Source organism: Nomascus leucogenys, chromosome 4, assembly GCF_006542625.1.
Source record: "Nomascus leucogenys isolate Asia chromosome 4, Asia_NLE_v1, whole genome shotgun sequence".
Classification (NCBI taxonomy): Eukaryota; Metazoa; Chordata; class Mammalia; order Primates; family Hylobatidae; genus Nomascus; species Nomascus leucogenys.
The window spans coordinates 101,962,094-101,980,584 of NC_044384.1; the positions used below are offsets into that span (position 1 = coordinate 101,962,094).

Sequence of the window (18,491 nt, forward strand, 5' to 3'; positions counted from 1 at the left end):
GGGGTGTGCCTCCACGAAAGACTGCAGAGCCCCTGATGCACTGGGAGAGAAGGATGGGGGCCAAAAAACTGGGAGGGGGTGGGAGCAGGGGAGGCAGACAGACAGAGTTTGTTCCTCGAACGACAGGTCTATGAGGTGTACTGGAGGTCCAGAAACTGCGCTTCCTCAGTCCACAGGGCATGAGGGGTACAGGGGACATGGCATGGGGTGATGGAGTCTGAAGGGTGGGAAGGGACATGTATGTGCCAGAGGCCCAAGAGGGTGGGGGCATCAAGGGCCCTGGCACAACCTTGCCAGACCCGTGACCAGACAGTGAGGTCGGGAAGGGGCAGCTGCAATACCGGCTCACCTGGGAGTAGACAGTGGCGTGGACCCAGGCAAGACGGCGGCTCAGGTGGTCCAGCTTTTCTGAGAAAACCTTCTGGCTCTTGGTCAACTCTGCAAGGATGTCCTTCCTCTGCCACCCAAGGGGAAAGGAGGACAATCAAGACATGGCCCCATACCCAGGTCCACCCTGACCCTGCAGGCAGCCTAGGAAGGGCCCTCTAGTGCCTGGAGCAGGCAAGGGATTGGGCTCCATTTTTCAAAACCTTCTTCTGCCACTGACCCTCTGGTGACCCTGAGCCAGCCTCAGAACAGGGCCATGGTGGTCCCCTCATGACATGGAAGTGAGGCCCAGCTGAGGGTCTGTGAGCCGCTGGCCAGAGCACCCAGGGATCTGATGCCAGAACCACTGCTCCCCCAGCTGCCAGGCCCAGGGATCTGTTGACAGGTGGGGGTGGGTGGGGGCTGCCAGGGAAGCTCAGCCTGGACACACTGGGCCCCACCTTCCTAGGCCAGGGCAGCTACAGCAGAGGGCTCTGGAGGGTGCAGCGGAGCCAGGCCCTACTTCGTGCTGACTCTGCAAGTGGCCGAGGAAGCACTCAGGGTCAATGCATAATTGATGAGGAGAGTGGGTATGCTTCAGCACTTATTGGGCCCAGAGGGTGGGGGGCACCTAGGCACAGGCCACACTGGTGATGGGTGCCAGGCCTTGCTGCCAGCCCCACTCTCACTGGCGTGCTATGGCCAGGGCTAGGGCAGGGATGAGAACTGCCAGGGCAGCCCCCAGAACCAGACTTCATCTGTGGTTACCTGTACGAGTAAGCAAGCTGCCCCCCACCAAGACTATGTGGGCCTTACCCGCTTGGGGCACCGGCGGAGCTTGTCCTCTGTGTCCCTCAGAGCCATAGCGTATTCATTGACATCATCGGAGACACCCACCATCTACACAGCATGGGACCACATGTCCGGAGTGCCCCTTGGGCACTTCATCCAGGCTTCTTCAGACCCAGTCTGGACCCCAGCCCTGCCAAGGTCCCAACCTTAGGCCCAGGGCAGTCCCATTCCCACAACAGTCAGCAGGTCAGACTGAGGCAGCAGGAGCAGAAACCAGCCTCACTGAGGCATGTGCTCCCATGCACGGTCTTGAACAGACAGCCCTGCGGGCCCATGTGCACACAGGCATGCACACACGCAACCAAACACGCACAACACCCGCCACCCAACGTGGGGTCCAAGAGTGCACGACCTTGCCCAGCTGCTGGTGTACGCTGAGGTTGTACATCATGACCGCCCCATCCAGGACTTCCAGCAGCGAGTTCTCGGTGAGGGGCTGCTCAGGCTCCTCGGGGGGCCGCCCCAGCAGCAAGCCCTCATTCCAGTGGCTGCCTTCAACTGGGGAGTCGGGGAGGGCAGGGTCAAGGGTAGGGCCATCCCGGCTCTCCTGAGCCTGCCTCACGGCAGGAGAGGAAAGCAGCCCTCCCATTCCTGTGCCCAAGGAGGGACCTGCGGGGAGCCCATGGGGGCATGGGGGTGGGGGTGGGGTGCAGGGCAAGGCCTGCGGTGCCAGGACCTATTTCTGTGGCATTGATCTCCTGCCCTCGGAGTGTGCTTCCTGCACTCCTGGGACGCTGCCAGGCCACAGGGCTGGGAGGGCATGGGGTGTATTTTGGCTTTGCCTGGGGCGGGGACTGTACACTACGGAAGCGTCCTTCGGGGACCTGCCTGACCCCACCGAGCACCTACTATCCTCACGTGTCCTCTGCTCCACGCTCAGCGTGCGGACCTTCACTTTCTCTGAGGTGCTCAGAGGCCGCCGTGGGGTCATGAGGCTCACAGCCGCTGTGCTGAGGAAGCGGTTGGCTCGGCCCAAAGTTGGAGAACTGAGCCAGCCGGGCCGGGGCAGGGGCAGTGGCCCCCCGACAGCCAGGGCCTGCATGGGGCGCTGCAGTGAAGAAAGGAGGCCAGGACCAGGGCTGGCTCAGGGTTCCCCTGGCCCACGGGGCTGGAGAACCCTGAGGGAGGGTCCATGCCTCCATCCACAGCGAGGGACCAGCCCGGTGAGAAACCCCTTGCCTGCATGCAGCGGGAGGTGGCCCTGGATGAGACCCCTGCCCATAAGATACAGGAAAAGCCCAACACAAATCCCACCGCCTGTCCCCACTGCGGCACCTGGGCCATAGCTGGGGCTGGCTCCTCATCCTCGTCTAGATCATCCATGGTGGTTGACTGGAGCTCCAGTGGGTCGATCACAACATTGGCTTTGGAAGCAAGGTCATCTGGGAGGAAGAGCAGGAGGGTTCTCAGGCCAGTGGTGGCACAAGGGGCCACAGTGGAAGTGCCCAGGATGGTGAGAGAGCCCAGCACGCTGGGCAGGAGGCCTTGCAGAGCCCAGTTTAGCACCGTATCTGCCCCTCGCCCCTCCGCCTCCTCCACCCAGCCCTTACTTTGCATCTCAAGGGCCCCATCTAGCCGCCACTCAGTAGCAGGAGGCCTTCCCCATCGCACCCTTCTTTTTCATTTATTTTCAAATTGACTTTCTTTATTCTACATAGATGTAAGCCCATCATGCCCTTCCTGCCGGTCCCTGGCTTTATTTCCCAGGACCTCCTGCTCTCCAGGGCCTCCCCCACTCTCTGACTACTCCATAAACAAAAGGAGATGCCAGGACTGCTTCATTCTGGCACTCCCAGTGGGAGCCAAGCCTCATCCCAGGCTCATCCGCACCTCCATGCTGACAACTGACCTCGCCTTCGCTGCCTCCAGCCCAGGCCTTGCTCCCCGCTAAACGCGCTGTGTCCAACACAGAATTTCTCATCTCCACCACCTCCTGCAGCCCCTCTTCCTGATGGCGCCCCATCCACACAACCTCTGGCAGGAAGCCTGGGGTCATCCTGACTCCTCTCCTCCACCTGTGCCCTCCCCTACCTACCTGGGCAGGCCCTTATCTCCTGTGTGGGGACACCTGGCCTCCCTGTCTCTCAGCCCCTGCACTCCGGCGTACACACTGTGGCAGCCAGAGAGAGGTTCTGACAGCATAGACCCACCCTCATGCCCGGCTCAGGGCCTTGCTCTTGCTGTGCCCTCAGCCCTGCACCGGAGCAGCTTGTGCTCATCCCTGAAGGCAGCTCCGGCAGCACCTGCACGCCCCATCCACACCTCACCAAGATCCCTGGTCCCCTGCCAGGCACGCCCGACCCCTATGGCGTGGGTGCTGGAGGGAAAGAGAAGCTGCCCAGATGCAGGGCAGGCGGATCAGTATCTCCCTGCCTGAGTGGGTGGAGAGACTTGGGCACCCTCTGGTGGCCATAGGATGGCTCAGCATCCACAGCAGAGCAGGCTCAGGGACAGTCCCCCACCTGGCCCCAGAACTGCTCCTGGCCCACAGGCCTGAACACACCTTTGAGGGTCTTCCGCAGGTGCGAGAGGAGGCCCCCCAGGCGCTGCAGGTCAAAGTAGTCCACCTTGCCATTGTAGAAGACCTGGGGCGGGATGTAGGCCTCTGCGAGGAGTTGAGGAGGCTAGGCCAGTGGTCAGGGCCCAGCAGGAAGACCCTCCCCACAGCCCTCCCCTCCAATCTGGCCTAGCACAGCCTGGGAATTCTGGCCTTGGCCACTCACCCATCCAGGCAGACAGAGGAACCGGAGCCCAGACCTCCCCTACCTCCTCTCCACCCCTGCCATTTCAGGTCAGAGCCAGCAGCTGCATAATTTGGGGTGATGGGGGTACTCATGGCAGCCGTTCACTCAGGAGAAGCAGAGAGGCCCAGCCCCAGTCCTGTGGGATATCCCCCAATCCAGGGCAGGTAAGGCTCCCATTGACCCTTGGGGACTCGAACACAAGGCCCCGCAGCACCCACCCAAGGCAGCCCTATAAAGGACGCACAGAGAAATGGTGGGCAAGGACGGAAGAAAAGAGCCCACAACGGTAGGAGCCCATGGGACAATCAGAGCAAATACAGGATCGGCAGGCCTGGGGTGCAGGGCTCCTGCTGCCCCAGTGGAGAAGCCGCCTGTGGCTGGGTAGGACTCAACCAGGCAGGATGCTGGGGACAGCTCCCCACAGCCCACAACCTCAGGTCAGCACTCTGCACTAACATTAGGGGCTGCCCTACTCCTGGCTCTGTCCAGCCTCACTGACCTGGGGCCCCAGTGTAACTCACCCTCACTGAAGGAAGCATGGGGATTGGAAGCCTTGTATTCATCCCAATAGTAGCGCAGGGCAGAGATCAGCCGGTGTAAGAAGCAGACCATGTACTCAGGGGGGCAGAGCATGGGCATGTTCTGTGGGCACCAGGCATGAAACATGCATTGGTACCAGCCCAGTGCCTTGCCCATTCCTCATCCAAGGCCCTGCCCGAGGGTCGAGGGTTGAGCAGGGAGGGAAAAGCAGCAGAGAAAAGCTTGGGCCTAGGCAGGGACAAGGCAGTCCGAGAGGCACCAGGTGCTGAAGGCGTGGCCTGTGTAGTGCAGATGGGGGTCCACAGTGGGCTGGCCTGGAGGACACCTACCCCCCGGCCACTGGCGTTCTCCTGCAGAAACTTGCGAAACTTGGTCAGGAAGATGTACCTAGAAGCTTCACCCTTTGAGGGAGGGAAAAGTGAGGCTGTGCTGAGCTGAGAATGCAGGCCCAGACCGGGCTAGCTCAGTGCTGCACCTTCCCCCAGCCCCTGCCACGGGAACCAAAGCCAGTCCCCACCCTCTGGCTCTTAAGGCCCAGTGCAGCATCCCTCCCCACAGGGCCCCACCCAGGGCTCTGGGAGTCACTCACCCCATTGTCATCTTTATTGTCCAGCAGCAGCTTCAGGATCTGGACCTGTAGTTCTTCTACCACTGGAGGTGAGGTGAGGAACATGGCCCTCAGGCTCCGGGGGATGGGGGCAGGTTTGGGCCAGGGCTCCACCACCAGGGTTCCCTGAGTCCCACCTAGACATGGGCACCTCCAAGCACCCTCACGTGCATACACACACCTCCCACCCTACCCCGTGCCCAAGGCGGGCCGACCTTCGATGCACTTCCTGAGCCGCTGGCAGCCCCGTTCGTAGGCTCGCCGCCGCAGCCGCTCCTCTGCAGTCTCCTCCTTCATCTCTGTGCTCTCTTTGCCCTAGGCAGGGGTAGCAGGTGGAATACAGCAGGGTCACCCAGGACCTAGCCAGGCCTCCTTCACTCAGAACACCCACACTCCATCCCCAGGGCTCCAGGGACCAGGGCCAATGCAAAGGCCTCATGCTAGATGCCAGGTGGCCAGATGCCCAGGCCAGCCCTTGCCATGACCTCTGCCCATCCCACTTGGGGTACACTCACCTCCCTACTGGAGCGGTGGGGCCACCAGGTGGTGGGAATGAGCTCTTGCAGGCCGGCCTCCTCCACACGCAGGGGGCTCTTGATGTAAAAGAAGACGACAGAGCGGAGGACGTCGAAGCTGGTGGGTGTCAAGGCAGGGCTCTGCTTGCCAAAGGGCACTCCGCACACCCTCAAGAGTCCTTCCCCGGGAGCCCATCCCTGGATGTGCCTACCACAGCTCTCCCACCACCACAGGGGCATGTTGCTGCTATGTGTCTGACCCCCAGGGCATGCTCCCTGACAAAAAGCTGTGGTCGTTAAGCCCACCAGCTCCAGTACCCAGCAGGTGCACGATAAGGGCTTGTCACAGGAACAGATGACTGTGGGACAAGCTGCAGAGAGGGCCTGGTGGCCTTTTCTCAGGCCCCAACTCTGACCTCTGTGTCTCCCAGCTTTGTGTCTGCCTCTTGGAGGCTGGAAGACCCCAGACCAAGAAAACGGCTATGAGCTGAGGCTTCCCAGCCAGGGGCTCAAAGCTATGCTCACTCACTCATGCAGTTCTCAACAATTCTGGGAAGCAGGAAGAGCTGCCTCCTTAAAGATCTTGCAGGAATCCCCATTGTGGAACATGAACAAAAGTGCTGGGCTGTGGCCAAAGAGGGCAGGCCCTGTGGCCCCTCCCACACCTCCGCATAGCCAGAGTCTGTAGTCATTCAGAACCCCCTGGCTAGGCTGGCTGGCCAGGCTCAGTCCTTTGCTCTCTCGTCCTTGCTCTGTAGAGAAAGTGCCACATGTTGGGTAGCTCTGGTCCTCCTGATGCTCCCAGGGGACCCCTGGCCTGATGACACTCCCCTTCCTGGCCTCTGCTGAGTCCAGAGGGCACCCCATGTCTGGCCTGCCTGGCAGCAAGGAAAGGATACAGGACGTTGCTAAGCAGAAACTTGCGAGACTTCTCATGCCTCAGGATGGCGATAGTGAGCCGCAGGTAATGGATCTGTGGAGAGGGGGCGTTCAGAGTGGACAGGCGAGTCCCAGGGGGCTCAGGGCAGGGGCAGGGGCTCCCACCTGTAGGCCCAGATCTGGGACGATGGGTGAGAACCGGTACAGCCGAAGCAGAGACATCATCAACTGCTTGAGGCAATCTTGTACCTCGTAGTCCTGGGGGAAGAAATGCCAAGGCAGCCATGACTGGGGCCTTTTCCAAGATTCTCCCCGTATCTTCCCGACCCCAGTGAAGACTGACAGCCAGGCCTGAGGCCTGAGGTCAGAAGCCTCACCTCCATGAAGAGCCACAAGAGGTCCAGGACCTGGTGCACCACGGACTGTGCCTGTGCGGGTGTGCCCTTCTCCACGATGCCCAGCAGGAAGCTCATGAGCACAGCCTCCACCAGGTACACCTTGCGCTGCACCAAGGCCAGGCACTGGTGAGGTGGTGGCCTTCCACTCTGGTCAAGGCACCCCTGCCCTGGCACATGGCCGAGGCACAAGCCTCAGGCACAGAGCCTTGAGCCACTCGAGCAACACCAAACATAGATGACCCCTTCCGGGGTCTGACTGAGGGACAAGAAGGACATTGCCCTGTGGCTCCTCTAAGGCTTGGCACACACAGTTTCCTTGGCCTGGGATGTTATTATCCTTCAGTCTCCTTTCCAGGACATCCCCTGATGCCCTTGGTTTGCAATGTCCCTGTTTCTCTGGGGGACTGACTTTGAGGTCTGAGGGCCCTGGTCACATGGGGCCCCCGCCAGGTGATGCTACAGGACTTCAGGCGCCTCAGCACCGCAGCCCCTAGTGAGGGCACATCTACCATGGGCGTGTCTAGCATGGCCTGTCTCCTCCCCTCCCATGCCCCTCCCAATGCCGCTCACCAGAAGCGGTGCAAAGTGATGGAAGATGTGGGCCAGTGTGAGGAGGACGGTGGGCTGGCCCCGCAACCGCCACTTGGAGCTCTCCTTGTCCAACAGCCGCCCCTCCTGTGTGGAGGGGGAGGAGGGAGAAGTGTGAGGGGCAGGAGGCTGTGGAAGCCCCCCACCCCGCCTGGCCCAGACCCCAGCTCACCACAGGGTCCAGCTCCACACTCAGCACTGCCCGGAAGCAGCCCAGCAACCTCTGTGCCCGCACCAGGTCAGCACTCGGTGGGTCCTGCAGGGGCCGGTAGCCCGCCACTGGGTAGGTACCAGAGTTAAGCCAGCAACGCCTTATCTGTGGCTCAGACATGCCCACTCCCTCTCCACTGCCCACCCCCCGCCAGGGGCCTGGGCTCTAAGGCAGGGCTGGTTTGCATCACAACTTGCCCACTTATTCTCCCTAGGGAGGATGCTTCACATTCCTCATCTGTTCAATGGAGACAAGGGCACCCAACCAACCAGGCTGCTGCAAGGAAAGTTGTCTTTGACACCCTGCATGGCCCTCCACTAACTCTGCAGCAGCCAGGGCCTGCCACCAGCCCATGACACCCCTGGGGTAGGGAGCCCCTCATCCCAGCTTCCCCAAGAGCTTCTGAGCAGCCCACAGCCATCTTCACAAAATGATATCGCAGAGGACGGCTGCCAAAGTTGAAGGCCACGGACTCCTTGAAAGAGAGGCTGATGGCTGGGAAGTAGGCCATGCCCAGGCCCCTGGACAGGTTCTCAAAGGCAGTGCCCAGTGATACACCGTTCCTGGGGAGAAGGGTGGGTCTGTGAGCCAGCGCTAAGCATGTGGTTGCCCACCCTCAGGCTATCAAACTCAGCCTGGCCCCTTACAGGGCCCAGGAAACTGGGGGCAGTCTGGGAAGCCCCCAGGGGCCAGGCCTGTGCATAGAGATAGGAAACTCACAGGCAGAAGGACAGAGTGCCATCATCCAGGTCAATCAGGCAGCTCACGATGTCCCCCGCTGCCCACGCCTGCCATGAGAGGAGGCCTCACCAGATGCACAGAAGCCCAGCAGCCTGCTGGCTCTGAACCCCAGCTGCATTTCCAGAACCAACCAAGGGAGACTAGCCACAAGGACAAAGGTCCTGGGTCCCTGACCCTTCCCTGGTGCCCTATAGTCCCTTATGGCTGCCCAGCAGCTCCAAATAAGCTGTAGTGACAGTCATGGGGTGGATGACCCACAGGGGCTTGGCTCTCACCTTGCCATAATTCGTCGTGGTCACGTTCCACTTGCGCACGCGGTTGCCATCATAGGCATAGGAGTTGTGTGTATCTCCAACCCCCTCCTAGGGAGGAAATGCCTATGAGGTCCCTGGTGAGGCAGGCAGGGGCTGGGCCAGAGCCCACCAATCACCAGCCTTGGACGCATATGGCTCTACAGAAGGGAACATATGATCTGAGGGAAAGAGTAAGGAGTATTCTCTGAGCTGGGGTGCCTGGGATTGGGTGGGACACGTTTCTTCTCCAGAGGGCAGTCCAGGTTAGTTACGGTCCTGGGCAGTTCTGAGGGGATCCAGAGACCTGATGAGGCCTGTGGCAGGAGAAGCTTTCCCTGGGCCCAGGGAGGGGTCCCCTCCCTAACGTGTACCTCCTGGTTGAAGCGGCAGCTGATGGTGCACCAGCCGATCTGCATGAGCCCCTGGGAGGAGATGAGGACCTCGTAGACCCATTTCCCTGGAAAGAGCTGAGTTAGGGCCACGAGGTGGACAAAGACTGCCTCTTGCCTCATGCCTGCGCCCTTAAACGTTCTCCCAACTACCTAGGCCACAGCAGGGTAAGGTCTCACCTTTGTACACGCATGTGGTAGAGCGGATGGTGCCAAAGTTGCTGTGTCCAATCACCTGGGTGAAGAAGAGGGGTGGTGGGCTTGCTCCCAGGCACACAGAGCATCTCCCCAAGGGAAAAAGACCCCATCCCCAACTGAGCCAGCCCTAGTGGTATTTGCCTGTGGTGGCCAACACTGCACTGTACCTGAGGACCGTGGGAGGGGGTAGGCTTGTATCAGGAAGGATCCTGGGCCAGGGCAGGATGAGAGAGGAACTCAGGGCTGTGCTGGGAAGGGCTGGGGGCTGAGGCCACATCAAGACTGTTTCAGGGCTTTAGTGGGAGAGTTTGAGGACTGAGAACACAATGGTCTGGGGCCACATCAGGGCCAGTTTTGGCTGCAGCCCCATCAGATGAGTAGAGAGACTAGGGCCACATCAGGAGGAGCCTGGGGCTGTGTCAGAAAGGGCTGGACCTGGGTCCCCACACCTCACCCTCACTCACCTCCAGCAGGTCATCATCCACCAAGAGAAGCCCCTCAAAGCCACCTGTGTGGTCCAGGACCACAGTGGATGGGCCAAGCCGCCCTTCAACCTGTCCTGAAAAGAGGAGAGGTGGGGTCAGGCAGGGTGGAGCGTTTGACAGGATGCATAGGGTGTCCTGAGCTCACCAGACGTCTCCAGGCTCCCTAGGTCCCAGCTCTGCACCTCCCAAACCCACTCCAGAGGCGGCCACATACCCTGGCTTTCCTCCTCATTGTCCACCTGTAGCAACTGGTCCAAATGTTCTGGCAGATTCTGGAAGTTCAGGGGTTTCCTGGGGAGAGTGAGAGGCTGCCAGGGGTCCACAAGTCTTTGAAATCAGCCAGATGACACTAAATCCCATCCTTTCCCCCGAGCTCACAGGGTGGCTGCCTAGACTCCAGAAAAAGGGCTGTGCCTAGTCCTAGACTCTGGCATGCAGGAGGTCAGAAGGCTGAATTCTCCACTAAACTCAAAAGTATAACCAGTCCAGGCCGGGTGCGGTGGCCCATGCCTGTAATCCCAGCACTTTGGGAGGCTGAGGCGGGCAGATCACCTGAGGCCAGGAGTTCGAGACCAGCCTGGCCACATGGTGAAACCCCATCCCTATTAAAAATACAAAAATTAGCTGGGTGTGGTGGCACATGCATATAATCCCAGCTACTTGGGAGGCAGAGGCAGGAGAATCGCTTGAACCTTGGTGGGGCAGAGGTTGTAGTAAGCCGAGATCGTGTCATTGTACTTCAGCCCAGGCAACAAGAGTAAGACTCTGTCTCAAAAAAAAAAAAAAAGTATGTGGCCGCGTGCGGTGGCTTATGCCTGTAATCCCAGCATTTTGGGAGGCTGAGGCGGGCAGATCACGAGGTCAGCAGTTCAAGACCAGCCTGGCCAACATGGTGAAATCGCGACTCTACTAAAAATACAAAAAGTAGCCAGGCGTGGTGGCATGTGCCTGTAATACCAGCTACTTGGGAGGCGGAGGCAGGAGAATTGCTTGAACCTGGGAGGCGGAGGTTGCAGTGAGCCATGATCATGCCACTGCACTCTAGTCTGGGTGACAGAGCAAGACTCCGTCTCAAAAAAAAAAAAAAAAAAAAAAGTAGCCCTCTCTAAGTCTTAATTCCTTCGTCTGTAAAAACAGAATAATGACTTATGTTAGAGATGCTGTGAAGAGCCCAGGGAATAACAAGTGCTGTCTGCATAGCACATAACCTGTCTGCTCTCAAAGGTGGCTGTGTTGATGATGTCTGGAAGAAGAAGGCTGGGAGAAATGCTGGTTCCCAAAGTGGTCAGTACCAAGGCCACCTAGTCCAGCCCTTGCCCCTAGACCCGTGGTTCCTTTGGGGCAGATTCCAGTCTCGTCACCACCCAGCCAGGGGAGTCTGTGTTGAATGGGACATGGCCTGGAAGTATGAAAGGCTCAGCCCTCTGAGCTGCTGGATGGCTCTGTCCTGTACCCGCCAGTCCATAAATGGTCAGCAGAGCCACATGGCCCACATACCCCGAGCCAGAGAAGTTGGGAAAAATCTGTCTGGGTGGCCCCCTCATCCTCTCAACACACAGGCCTAGAGGGAAAAGGGTACTATCTAATGCCAGTCAGTGCTGTCCTGAGCTCAGCTGCTAAGAATAGCAGGGAGTGAGGTGGTGGTAACCAGCAGGACTCAGGCAGAACAGAGGCCCATTACACACCTGGCTGCCCACAGGCTGCCACCACCTGCTCTTCTACCTTTAATGCCAGTTCCTACCCTACTCATCCACACAGACAGAAGGCTCTGGAAGGGGACGAAGGTGGAACAAAGCATCCTGACAAGGTAGCCACTACCCAAGCTCAGGGATCACATATTCCCCCAGTGTAAGCCATTCCCAGCCCTGAGCTGTAGGAGCAGAGATGCACAAAGGCCCCTCCCCACTGCTGCTCTGTCCCAGGCCAAGGCCAGGTGGTGGCTATGCAGTTGGGGTGCTCAGCTAGTAGCATAGAAGGCTAAAACCAACCCCATCTCTGAATACCCCAGTGGGCCCAAGGATAAAGGAGCCTTCCTCAAAAGCAGTTACAGGCCAAGCATGGTGGCTCACACCTGTAGTCTCAGCACTTTGGGAGGCTGAGGTGGGAGAATCACTTGAGCCCAGGGGTTTGAGACCAGCCTGGGTGACACAGTAAGACCCTGTCTCTTAAAAAAAAAAAAAAAAATTAGCTGGGTGCTGTGGCCTATGCTTGTGGTCCCAGCTATGTGGGAGGCTGAGGTGGGAGGATTCCTTGAGCCTGGGACTTTGAGGTTACAGTGAGCTATGACTGTGACATAGCGAGACCCTGTCTCAAAAGAAAACAGTTCTTAACAAGCCCACACTTGGAATGGCTACTCTTGTACCTGACCCCAAAAGTCGTGTGCCTGATCCTGAGAGCAGACTGCACATATCTGTGGGCAGTCAGCCTGAGACAGCCACCACTGAGTGCCTACAGCACTGCCCATTTGGCCAAGACCAGCAACTTCCCTGACCTTTTTGGATCTCCTAAGTCCCAGTTCAGAGCCCTGAATCCCCACAACCACTGACTGATGGCCCTACCACCTGCTGTCTCTCCTGGCGGCCACAGCAGCAGGAGCAGCGGCAGGACCATCTCTGGTATCACATGAGGTAGGGATCAGATGGCTCTGGGAACAGGCCAGGACTGAGTATGGGGTGGGGGTGGGCAGGAACTCTCTGCAAGCAGGAACTTTCTGACCACCACAGTTGCTTAAATAGAACAGGTAATGATGCTGCCTTTTGGACCTGCCTAAAGAGCAGAAGTCATAAAAGACAGAACAGCTAAGGCTGATGAGGGGGTGAGAGACAGGGACGCCCGTGCCTCACTGCAGGGAGGGAGAACCTACTTGATCCTTTGAAGAAGTAATCTGGCAACAGTCTTAAAAGTGACTGCAGTTCAAACACTCTAGCCACACGACTCCAGCCCTGGGCATCCTCACAGCATTGTTTACAAAAGCAAAAGTCCTTCCAAACTAGGGCACTTGTATGAGCCACAGCAGACCCCCTGGCCCTAAAGATGCTCAGTAAGATAAATTGATAATGTGGAAAAATACTCACGGGATAATATTTGATGATAAAAATAGGATGCAAACTTCTATAAACTTTTGGAAGTGAGGGACATGTCCATTACCTTGATGGTAGTGATGGTTTCATGGGTTTTATATATATGTTAACACTTATCAAACTGTATACTTTAAATATGTGTAGTTTATTGTATATTAATCATAGCTCAATAAAAATGTTTTAAGAAAAGAACTGAAGGTGACAATTTTTTTTTTTTTTTTTGAGACGGAGTCTCGCTCTGTCACCCAGGCTGGAGTGCAGTGGCGCGATCTCGGCTCACTGCAAGCTCCACCTCCTGGGTTCACGCCATTCTCCTGCCTCAGCCTCTCCGAGTAGCTGGGACTACAGGTGCCCGCCACCACGCCCAGCTAATTTTTTGTATTTTTTTTTTAGTAGAGACGGGGTTTCACCGTGGCCTCGATCTCCTGACCTCGTGATCCACCCGCCTCGGCCTCCCAAAGTGCTGGGATTACAAGCGTGAGCCACCGCGCCCAGCCTGACAATTTTTCTTAAAGTTTTCTATACAGCATAATCTGAACTACATATAAGAAAACAGACATGAAGTTAAAAAGCTTCTGCATAGCAAAGTAAACGATCAACAAAGTGAAGAGACAGCCCATAAATGGGAGAAAATATTTGTAAACTACCCATCTCACAAGGGATTAATAATCAGGATATATAAAGAACGCAAACAACTCTATAGGAAAAAAACTAATAATTCCATCAAAAGATGGGCAAAAGATACGAACAGACATTTCTCAAAAGAAGACATACGAATGGCAAACAGGCATATGGAAAGGTATTCAATGTCACTGGTCATCAGAGAAATGCAAATCAAAACTACAATGACATATCACCTCGCCCCAGTTAAAATGGCTTTTATCCAAAAGACAGGCAATAACAAATGCTGGCAAGGTTGTGGAACAAGGGAACCCCTGTACGCTGTTAGCGGGAACGTAAATTATAATAGTGCAATCACTATTGAGAACAGTTTGAAGGTTCCTCAAAAAACTAAAAATTGGCCAGGTGTGGTGGCTCATGCCTGTAATCTCAGCACTTTTGGACGTCGAGGTGGGAGGATCACCTGAGGCTAGGAGTTCGAGACCAGCCTGGCCAACATGGCGAAACCCCATCTCTACTAAAAATACCAAAATTAACCAGGCGTGATGGTGTGTGCCTGTAATCCCAGCTACCTGGGAGGCTGAGGCAGGAGAATTGCTAGAACTCGGGAGGCAGAGGTTGCAGTGAGCCGAGATCATGCCACTGCACTCCGGCCTGGGCAACAAGAGCAAAACTCCATCTCAAAAAAAAAAAAAAAAAAAAAAAAAAGGCCAGGCGCAGTTGCTCCTGCCTGTAATCCCAGCACTTTGGGAGGCCGAGACGGGCAGATCACGAACTCAGGAGATCAAGACCATCCTGGCTAACACGGTGAAACCCTGTCTCTACTAAAAATAGAAAAAATGAGCCGGGCGTGGTGGCGGGAGCCTGTAGTCCCAGCTTGGGAGGCTGAGGCAGGAGAATGGCGTGAACCTGGGAGGCGGAGCTTGCAGTGAGCCGAGATTGCGCCCCTGCACTCCAGCCTGTGCAACAGAGCAAGACTCTGTCTCAAAAAAAAAAATTTTTTTTCGAAAAAAAAAACTAAACTAAAAATTGAGCTACCATATGATCCAGCAATCCCACTGCTGGGTATATATCTGAAAGAAGGGAAATCAGTATATCGAAGAGATATCTGCATTCCCATGTTTGTTGCAGCACTGTTCACAATAGCCAAGATTTGGAAGCAATCTAAGTGTCCATCAACAGATGAATAAATAAAGAAAACATGGTACATATACACAACGGAGTACTATTCAGCCATGAAAAAGAATGAGATCCTGTAATCTGCAACAACATGGATGGAACTGGAGGTCATTATGTTAAGTGAAATAAGCCAGGCAGAAAAAGACAAACATTGCATATTATCACTTATTTGTGAGAGCTAAAAATTAAAACAATTGAACTCATAGAGGCAAAGTACTGGATGGTTACCAGAGGCTTGGAAGGGTAGTGTAGGGCTTGTGGGGAGATGGAGATGGCTAATGGGTACAAAAAAATCTAATTAATAAGACCTATCTGGTAGCAGAATAGGATGACTATAGTAAATAATAATTGTACATTTAAAAATAACTAAAACAGTATAACTAGATTGTTTATAACACAAAAGATAAATGCTTGAGGGGATGGATACCCCATATACCATGATGTGATTATTACGCATTGCATGCCTGTATCAAAGTATCTCATGTACCCCATAAATATATATACCTACTACATACCCACAAAAATTAAGAATTAAAAATGTTAACACAAAGAAAGAAAACAGAAAAGAATCACCTTTGAATAGTCATGTTAAAATAACAAGATAGCAGGTGCTTTTCCTTCTTTTTTTAGAGACAGGGTCTTGCTCTGTCACCCAGGCTAGAGTGCAGTGGCATGCAGAGGCCAGCTCACTGCAGCCTCAACCTCCTAGGCTCAAGTGATCCTCCCACATCAGCCTCTCTAACAGATGGGACTACAGGTGCACACCACCATGCCCAGGTAATTTCTGTATTTTATTGTAGAGATGGGGTCTCGCCATGTTGCTCAGGCTGGTCTTGAACTCCTGGACTCAAGCAATCTACCCACCTTGGCCTCCCAAAGTGCTGGGATTACAGGTGTGAACCACTGTGCCTGGCCTTCTGTCTCTAAGTTTCTGCTAAAATGTACTTGTAACTTTTATACTGACTACACTTAAAAGTATTAAACATGTAAAGAAAAGGCTCTGGAGGAGTTTGTTCTTTACAAGGTCAGTCAGAAGCTACAAGGGGCCAGGCTGGGGCCAAGGTGTGGGCAGGTACATGCAGGGGCAGATGCTGGGTGTGGAGTAGGTGCCAGGTGCTAGCTGGGCATGAATGTGCACCCGCTCCCTGACCTCTGCTCCCTGACCCTCAGAAGGAACTAGCACTGCCTGGAGACAGGAAGAAGCAGAGTACGGAAGGCAGACTCTCTGGCCAGAGATCTCGCAGCCAGGAGCACAGTGAGAACAGAGCCTAAGCCTATCTGTCCAGAGCCCAGGCTCTCTTTCCCTACCACTGCAGCCTCCTTATTCTGGTCTGGCCCAGCAGAGTGAGGAGGGGCCACCCACCCAGCCATACCTGCTGGTGGCTGCTGGGGGTGCATGGTCAGAAGAGGAAAAGATGCGGTTCAGGTAGTCATTCAGCAGCTTCTCCTGCACAATGCCTGAGCCACAAGTCAGAAGGGAGAAAAGGGCCACATGATCAGTGCAGCTCCTGGCCCCTCCTGGCCCCAGAGACTTCTGGTCCTAGGCCAGCCACAGGTGCAGCAAGGCCTGAGGCCTTTGTCCCTTCCTTCTCCTCCCAACAAGAGAAGCCTCCTTCCTTCCCTGCCAGCCCTTACCTGTGACCCTGGATTTCTCAGCATCTGAGGTCAGCCTATAGCTCTTGCGGGAGAAAGACATGCCGGCCCCCTTGGATGCCATCCTTCATCTCTCATGGGCAGCCAGTGGTCCTGGAGCTGAGCCAGACACAGAGCCTGTCTACTCAGGGCCAGCCAGGGGCCTCCACACCTGACCTCAGTCCTGCCATGGCAGGAAGGCTTGGGAGCAGGTGAGGCCAGGGGCATGCACACTAACACATAGGGCAGGGGAATGCAGGGGCTCCCAGCTTCCTACACAGGGAGGGAAGCCGGGGTCTACGCCCATGTAACAGAGACCACTTCTTGTTCTCCAGTGTTCTCTGGGCAGAGAGCAGGTACCAGATATATTTTTGCCGAACCATAACAAAATGTCTCAGCTCTGTGGAAATCAGACCAAAATGTCCAAAGTGAGGTGTCCTAGAGGCAGAGCCCCTGTATCCATCTCAGTTGTAAGCCATACTGAGTCCAGCTCACAACCAGAAGCGACAATCCTACACATTCCCTCAAGTGCAGACCACCACTGGTCTGGTCATCTCTAGCCATAAATCTCACTTACTCCCCACAAGGCTGGAGCCTCTTTCCTCAGCCCTGGGTTCCTCCCTTCTTTTATCCATGGTCCTGATAGTTTCACTGTTCCCACTCACGCATGTGGCCTCCCACCTCATCCAAGTACCACCCGTGCCCAGCCCTCATGGCAAACTCCATTGGTCCTCCTAGTGCATCTATCCCTCACATCATGTCGCTGCTGCAGCTGCTCCAGAACCTGCACTGAGTCCCTGGTGCTGGCCTCACTGATGTGTAGCTGTGCTATCCAACACAGCAGCCGTCATCCACATGAGGTTACTTAAATTTAAAGTTTTAAAAATTAACAATTCGATTTCTTAGTTGTCTTAGCCACATTTCAAGAGTTCAATGACCATATGTGGCTAATGGTTACTCTATTGGACAGCACAAAAGTAGAACATTCCCACCATCATATAAAGTTCTATTAGATAGCGCAGGTCTAGTTTCGCTCTGCAGCACCGCCTTAGCCAGCACTCCCTACTCTGCAGTTCAGTCTCTTATCTCACCCCAAACAGACCCTCTACTCCTGCCACAAACCCTTGTGGGTCTGCACCACGCCTGCTCCTCGGGAAGGTGGTTTTCCCGACCTCGGGCCCTCGGTGGGCGTCCATGATCGGTGCCCCTTCACTACCAGAGTAGTTGAAGATCTGATTAAACGCAGTCATTCATTTGATGAGCAGACCTTCCAGACACCCACTCCGGGTGTCAGTTGCTGAGGACCCAGGTGAGAGGCGGACCTTGTCCTCGCCCGGGGACTCCCTGTCATGGCTATCCCGTCCAACCCCGCCGGGGTATCCGGGCTCAGAACTGAACCTACTCCGTCTGGGAGCCCAAGGACGGCGAGGGCGGCGCATGGCTCCCCCAAGTCGCCCCCGCCTGGCCCCAAGCTCCAGAGGACCTGCCAGACCAGCTCCCGCTCGGAGTTTCGCACCCCGATCCCTGCGCTGCAGGTGCCCTCGCACTGGACTAGCCTGGACCGCGAAGGGAACAGCCGGAACCCACCAGGCTCAGAGCTCTGCCGCCCCTCACTCACCCCGAGCCTCGGCAGCCGCGATTCGGCTCACAACATCCGCCCAACCTCTTGACTACGGCGCCCGTTCAGGGCCAAATCACGCGCACGCTCGCGCGCTGTGCCTCCAGCCGCGCACGCGCACTGGCCGGCGCCCAGCCTCCGCTAGGGGACCCCGTCCATGGCTTCCCACCGGGTTGTTCCAGGCCTCAGCTTCGCCGAGAAAGGCCTCACTACCTCCGACCTCCGCCTGCCCTGGGGATGCTCCCAGCCCTGCTGCGGCAGAACGCGACGTGCTAACCGGAATCCCTAGGCCGCCCGTCTCCTACCCATACTTGGAGGCCCCGCTCAGACGGTCCTTAAAACATCTGAAAGGCCGTTCCTGCCAGAGTCCCTGCTACCTGTTACCTCAACCCCTATTTAGTCCTAGTGGACAGCCTCGCTCACCTTCCCTGGGATGACACTTCTGGCGGCTGAGATGAGCGAGCCTCTCTGGGCTCTGCCGCCGGGCGTGGGCTGACCTGCCTACAGCTGGGGCCTGATAAGGCAGCAGCAAAAGGGTGGAGGGGAGGCAGTGTT

At 56.2% G+C, this 18,491-nt stretch overlaps 1 protein-coding gene across 6 annotated transcripts in view; it reads right to left on the reverse strand.

The window, feature by feature from the left end:
- RNF123 (ring finger protein 123) overlaps window positions 1-18,025 on the reverse strand; it is a 32,208-nt gene extending 14,183 nt beyond the window's left edge. For 3 of the 6 annotated variants that reach the window (XR_004029758.1, XR_004029757.1, XM_003257073.3), the window contains exons 1-26: window positions 17,937-18,025; window positions 16,322-16,438; window positions 16,060-16,144; window positions 10,021-10,097; window positions 9,786-9,880; window positions 9,304-9,358; window positions 9,106-9,191; window positions 8,717-8,803; window positions 8,421-8,488; window positions 8,138-8,263; window positions 7,662-7,776; window positions 7,472-7,576; window positions 6,881-7,006; window positions 6,669-6,761; window positions 6,524-6,597; window positions 5,625-5,742; window positions 5,325-5,424; window positions 5,092-5,153; window positions 4,832-4,903; window positions 4,484-4,604; window positions 3,722-3,823; window positions 2,494-2,600; window positions 2,068-2,266; window positions 1,571-1,716; window positions 1,183-1,266; window positions 350-457 (exon numbers count right to left, since the gene is read on the reverse strand). Coding sequence is in view for 4 of the 6 variants with exons in the window: in XM_003257073.3 (XP_003257121.1) it covers window positions 350-457; window positions 1,183-1,266; window positions 1,571-1,716; window positions 2,068-2,266; window positions 2,494-2,600; window positions 3,722-3,823; window positions 4,484-4,604; window positions 4,832-4,903; window positions 5,092-5,153; window positions 5,325-5,424; window positions 5,625-5,742; window positions 6,524-6,597; window positions 6,669-6,761; window positions 6,881-7,006; window positions 7,472-7,576; window positions 7,662-7,776; window positions 8,138-8,263; window positions 8,421-8,488; window positions 8,717-8,803; window positions 9,106-9,191; window positions 9,304-9,358; window positions 9,786-9,880; window positions 10,021-10,097; window positions 16,060-16,144; window positions 16,322-16,403 (2,493 nt within the window). In the remaining 2 variants the exon portion in view is untranslated. Of the gene's footprint in view, window positions 1-349; window positions 458-1,182; window positions 1,267-1,570; window positions 1,717-2,067; window positions 2,267-2,493; window positions 2,601-3,721; window positions 3,824-4,483; window positions 4,605-4,831; window positions 4,904-5,091; window positions 5,154-5,324; window positions 5,425-5,624; window positions 5,743-6,523; window positions 6,598-6,668; window positions 6,762-6,880; window positions 7,007-7,471; window positions 7,577-7,661; window positions 7,777-8,137; window positions 8,264-8,420; window positions 8,489-8,716; window positions 8,804-9,105; window positions 9,192-9,303; window positions 9,359-9,785; window positions 9,881-10,020; window positions 10,098-16,059; window positions 16,145-16,321; window positions 16,439-17,720 lie in introns of those variants that run through there. The other 3 variants (XM_030811760.1, XM_030811761.1, XM_030811762.1) reach the window with 3 other exon arrangements.
- Window positions 18,026-18,491: the final 466 nt, after the last annotated feature.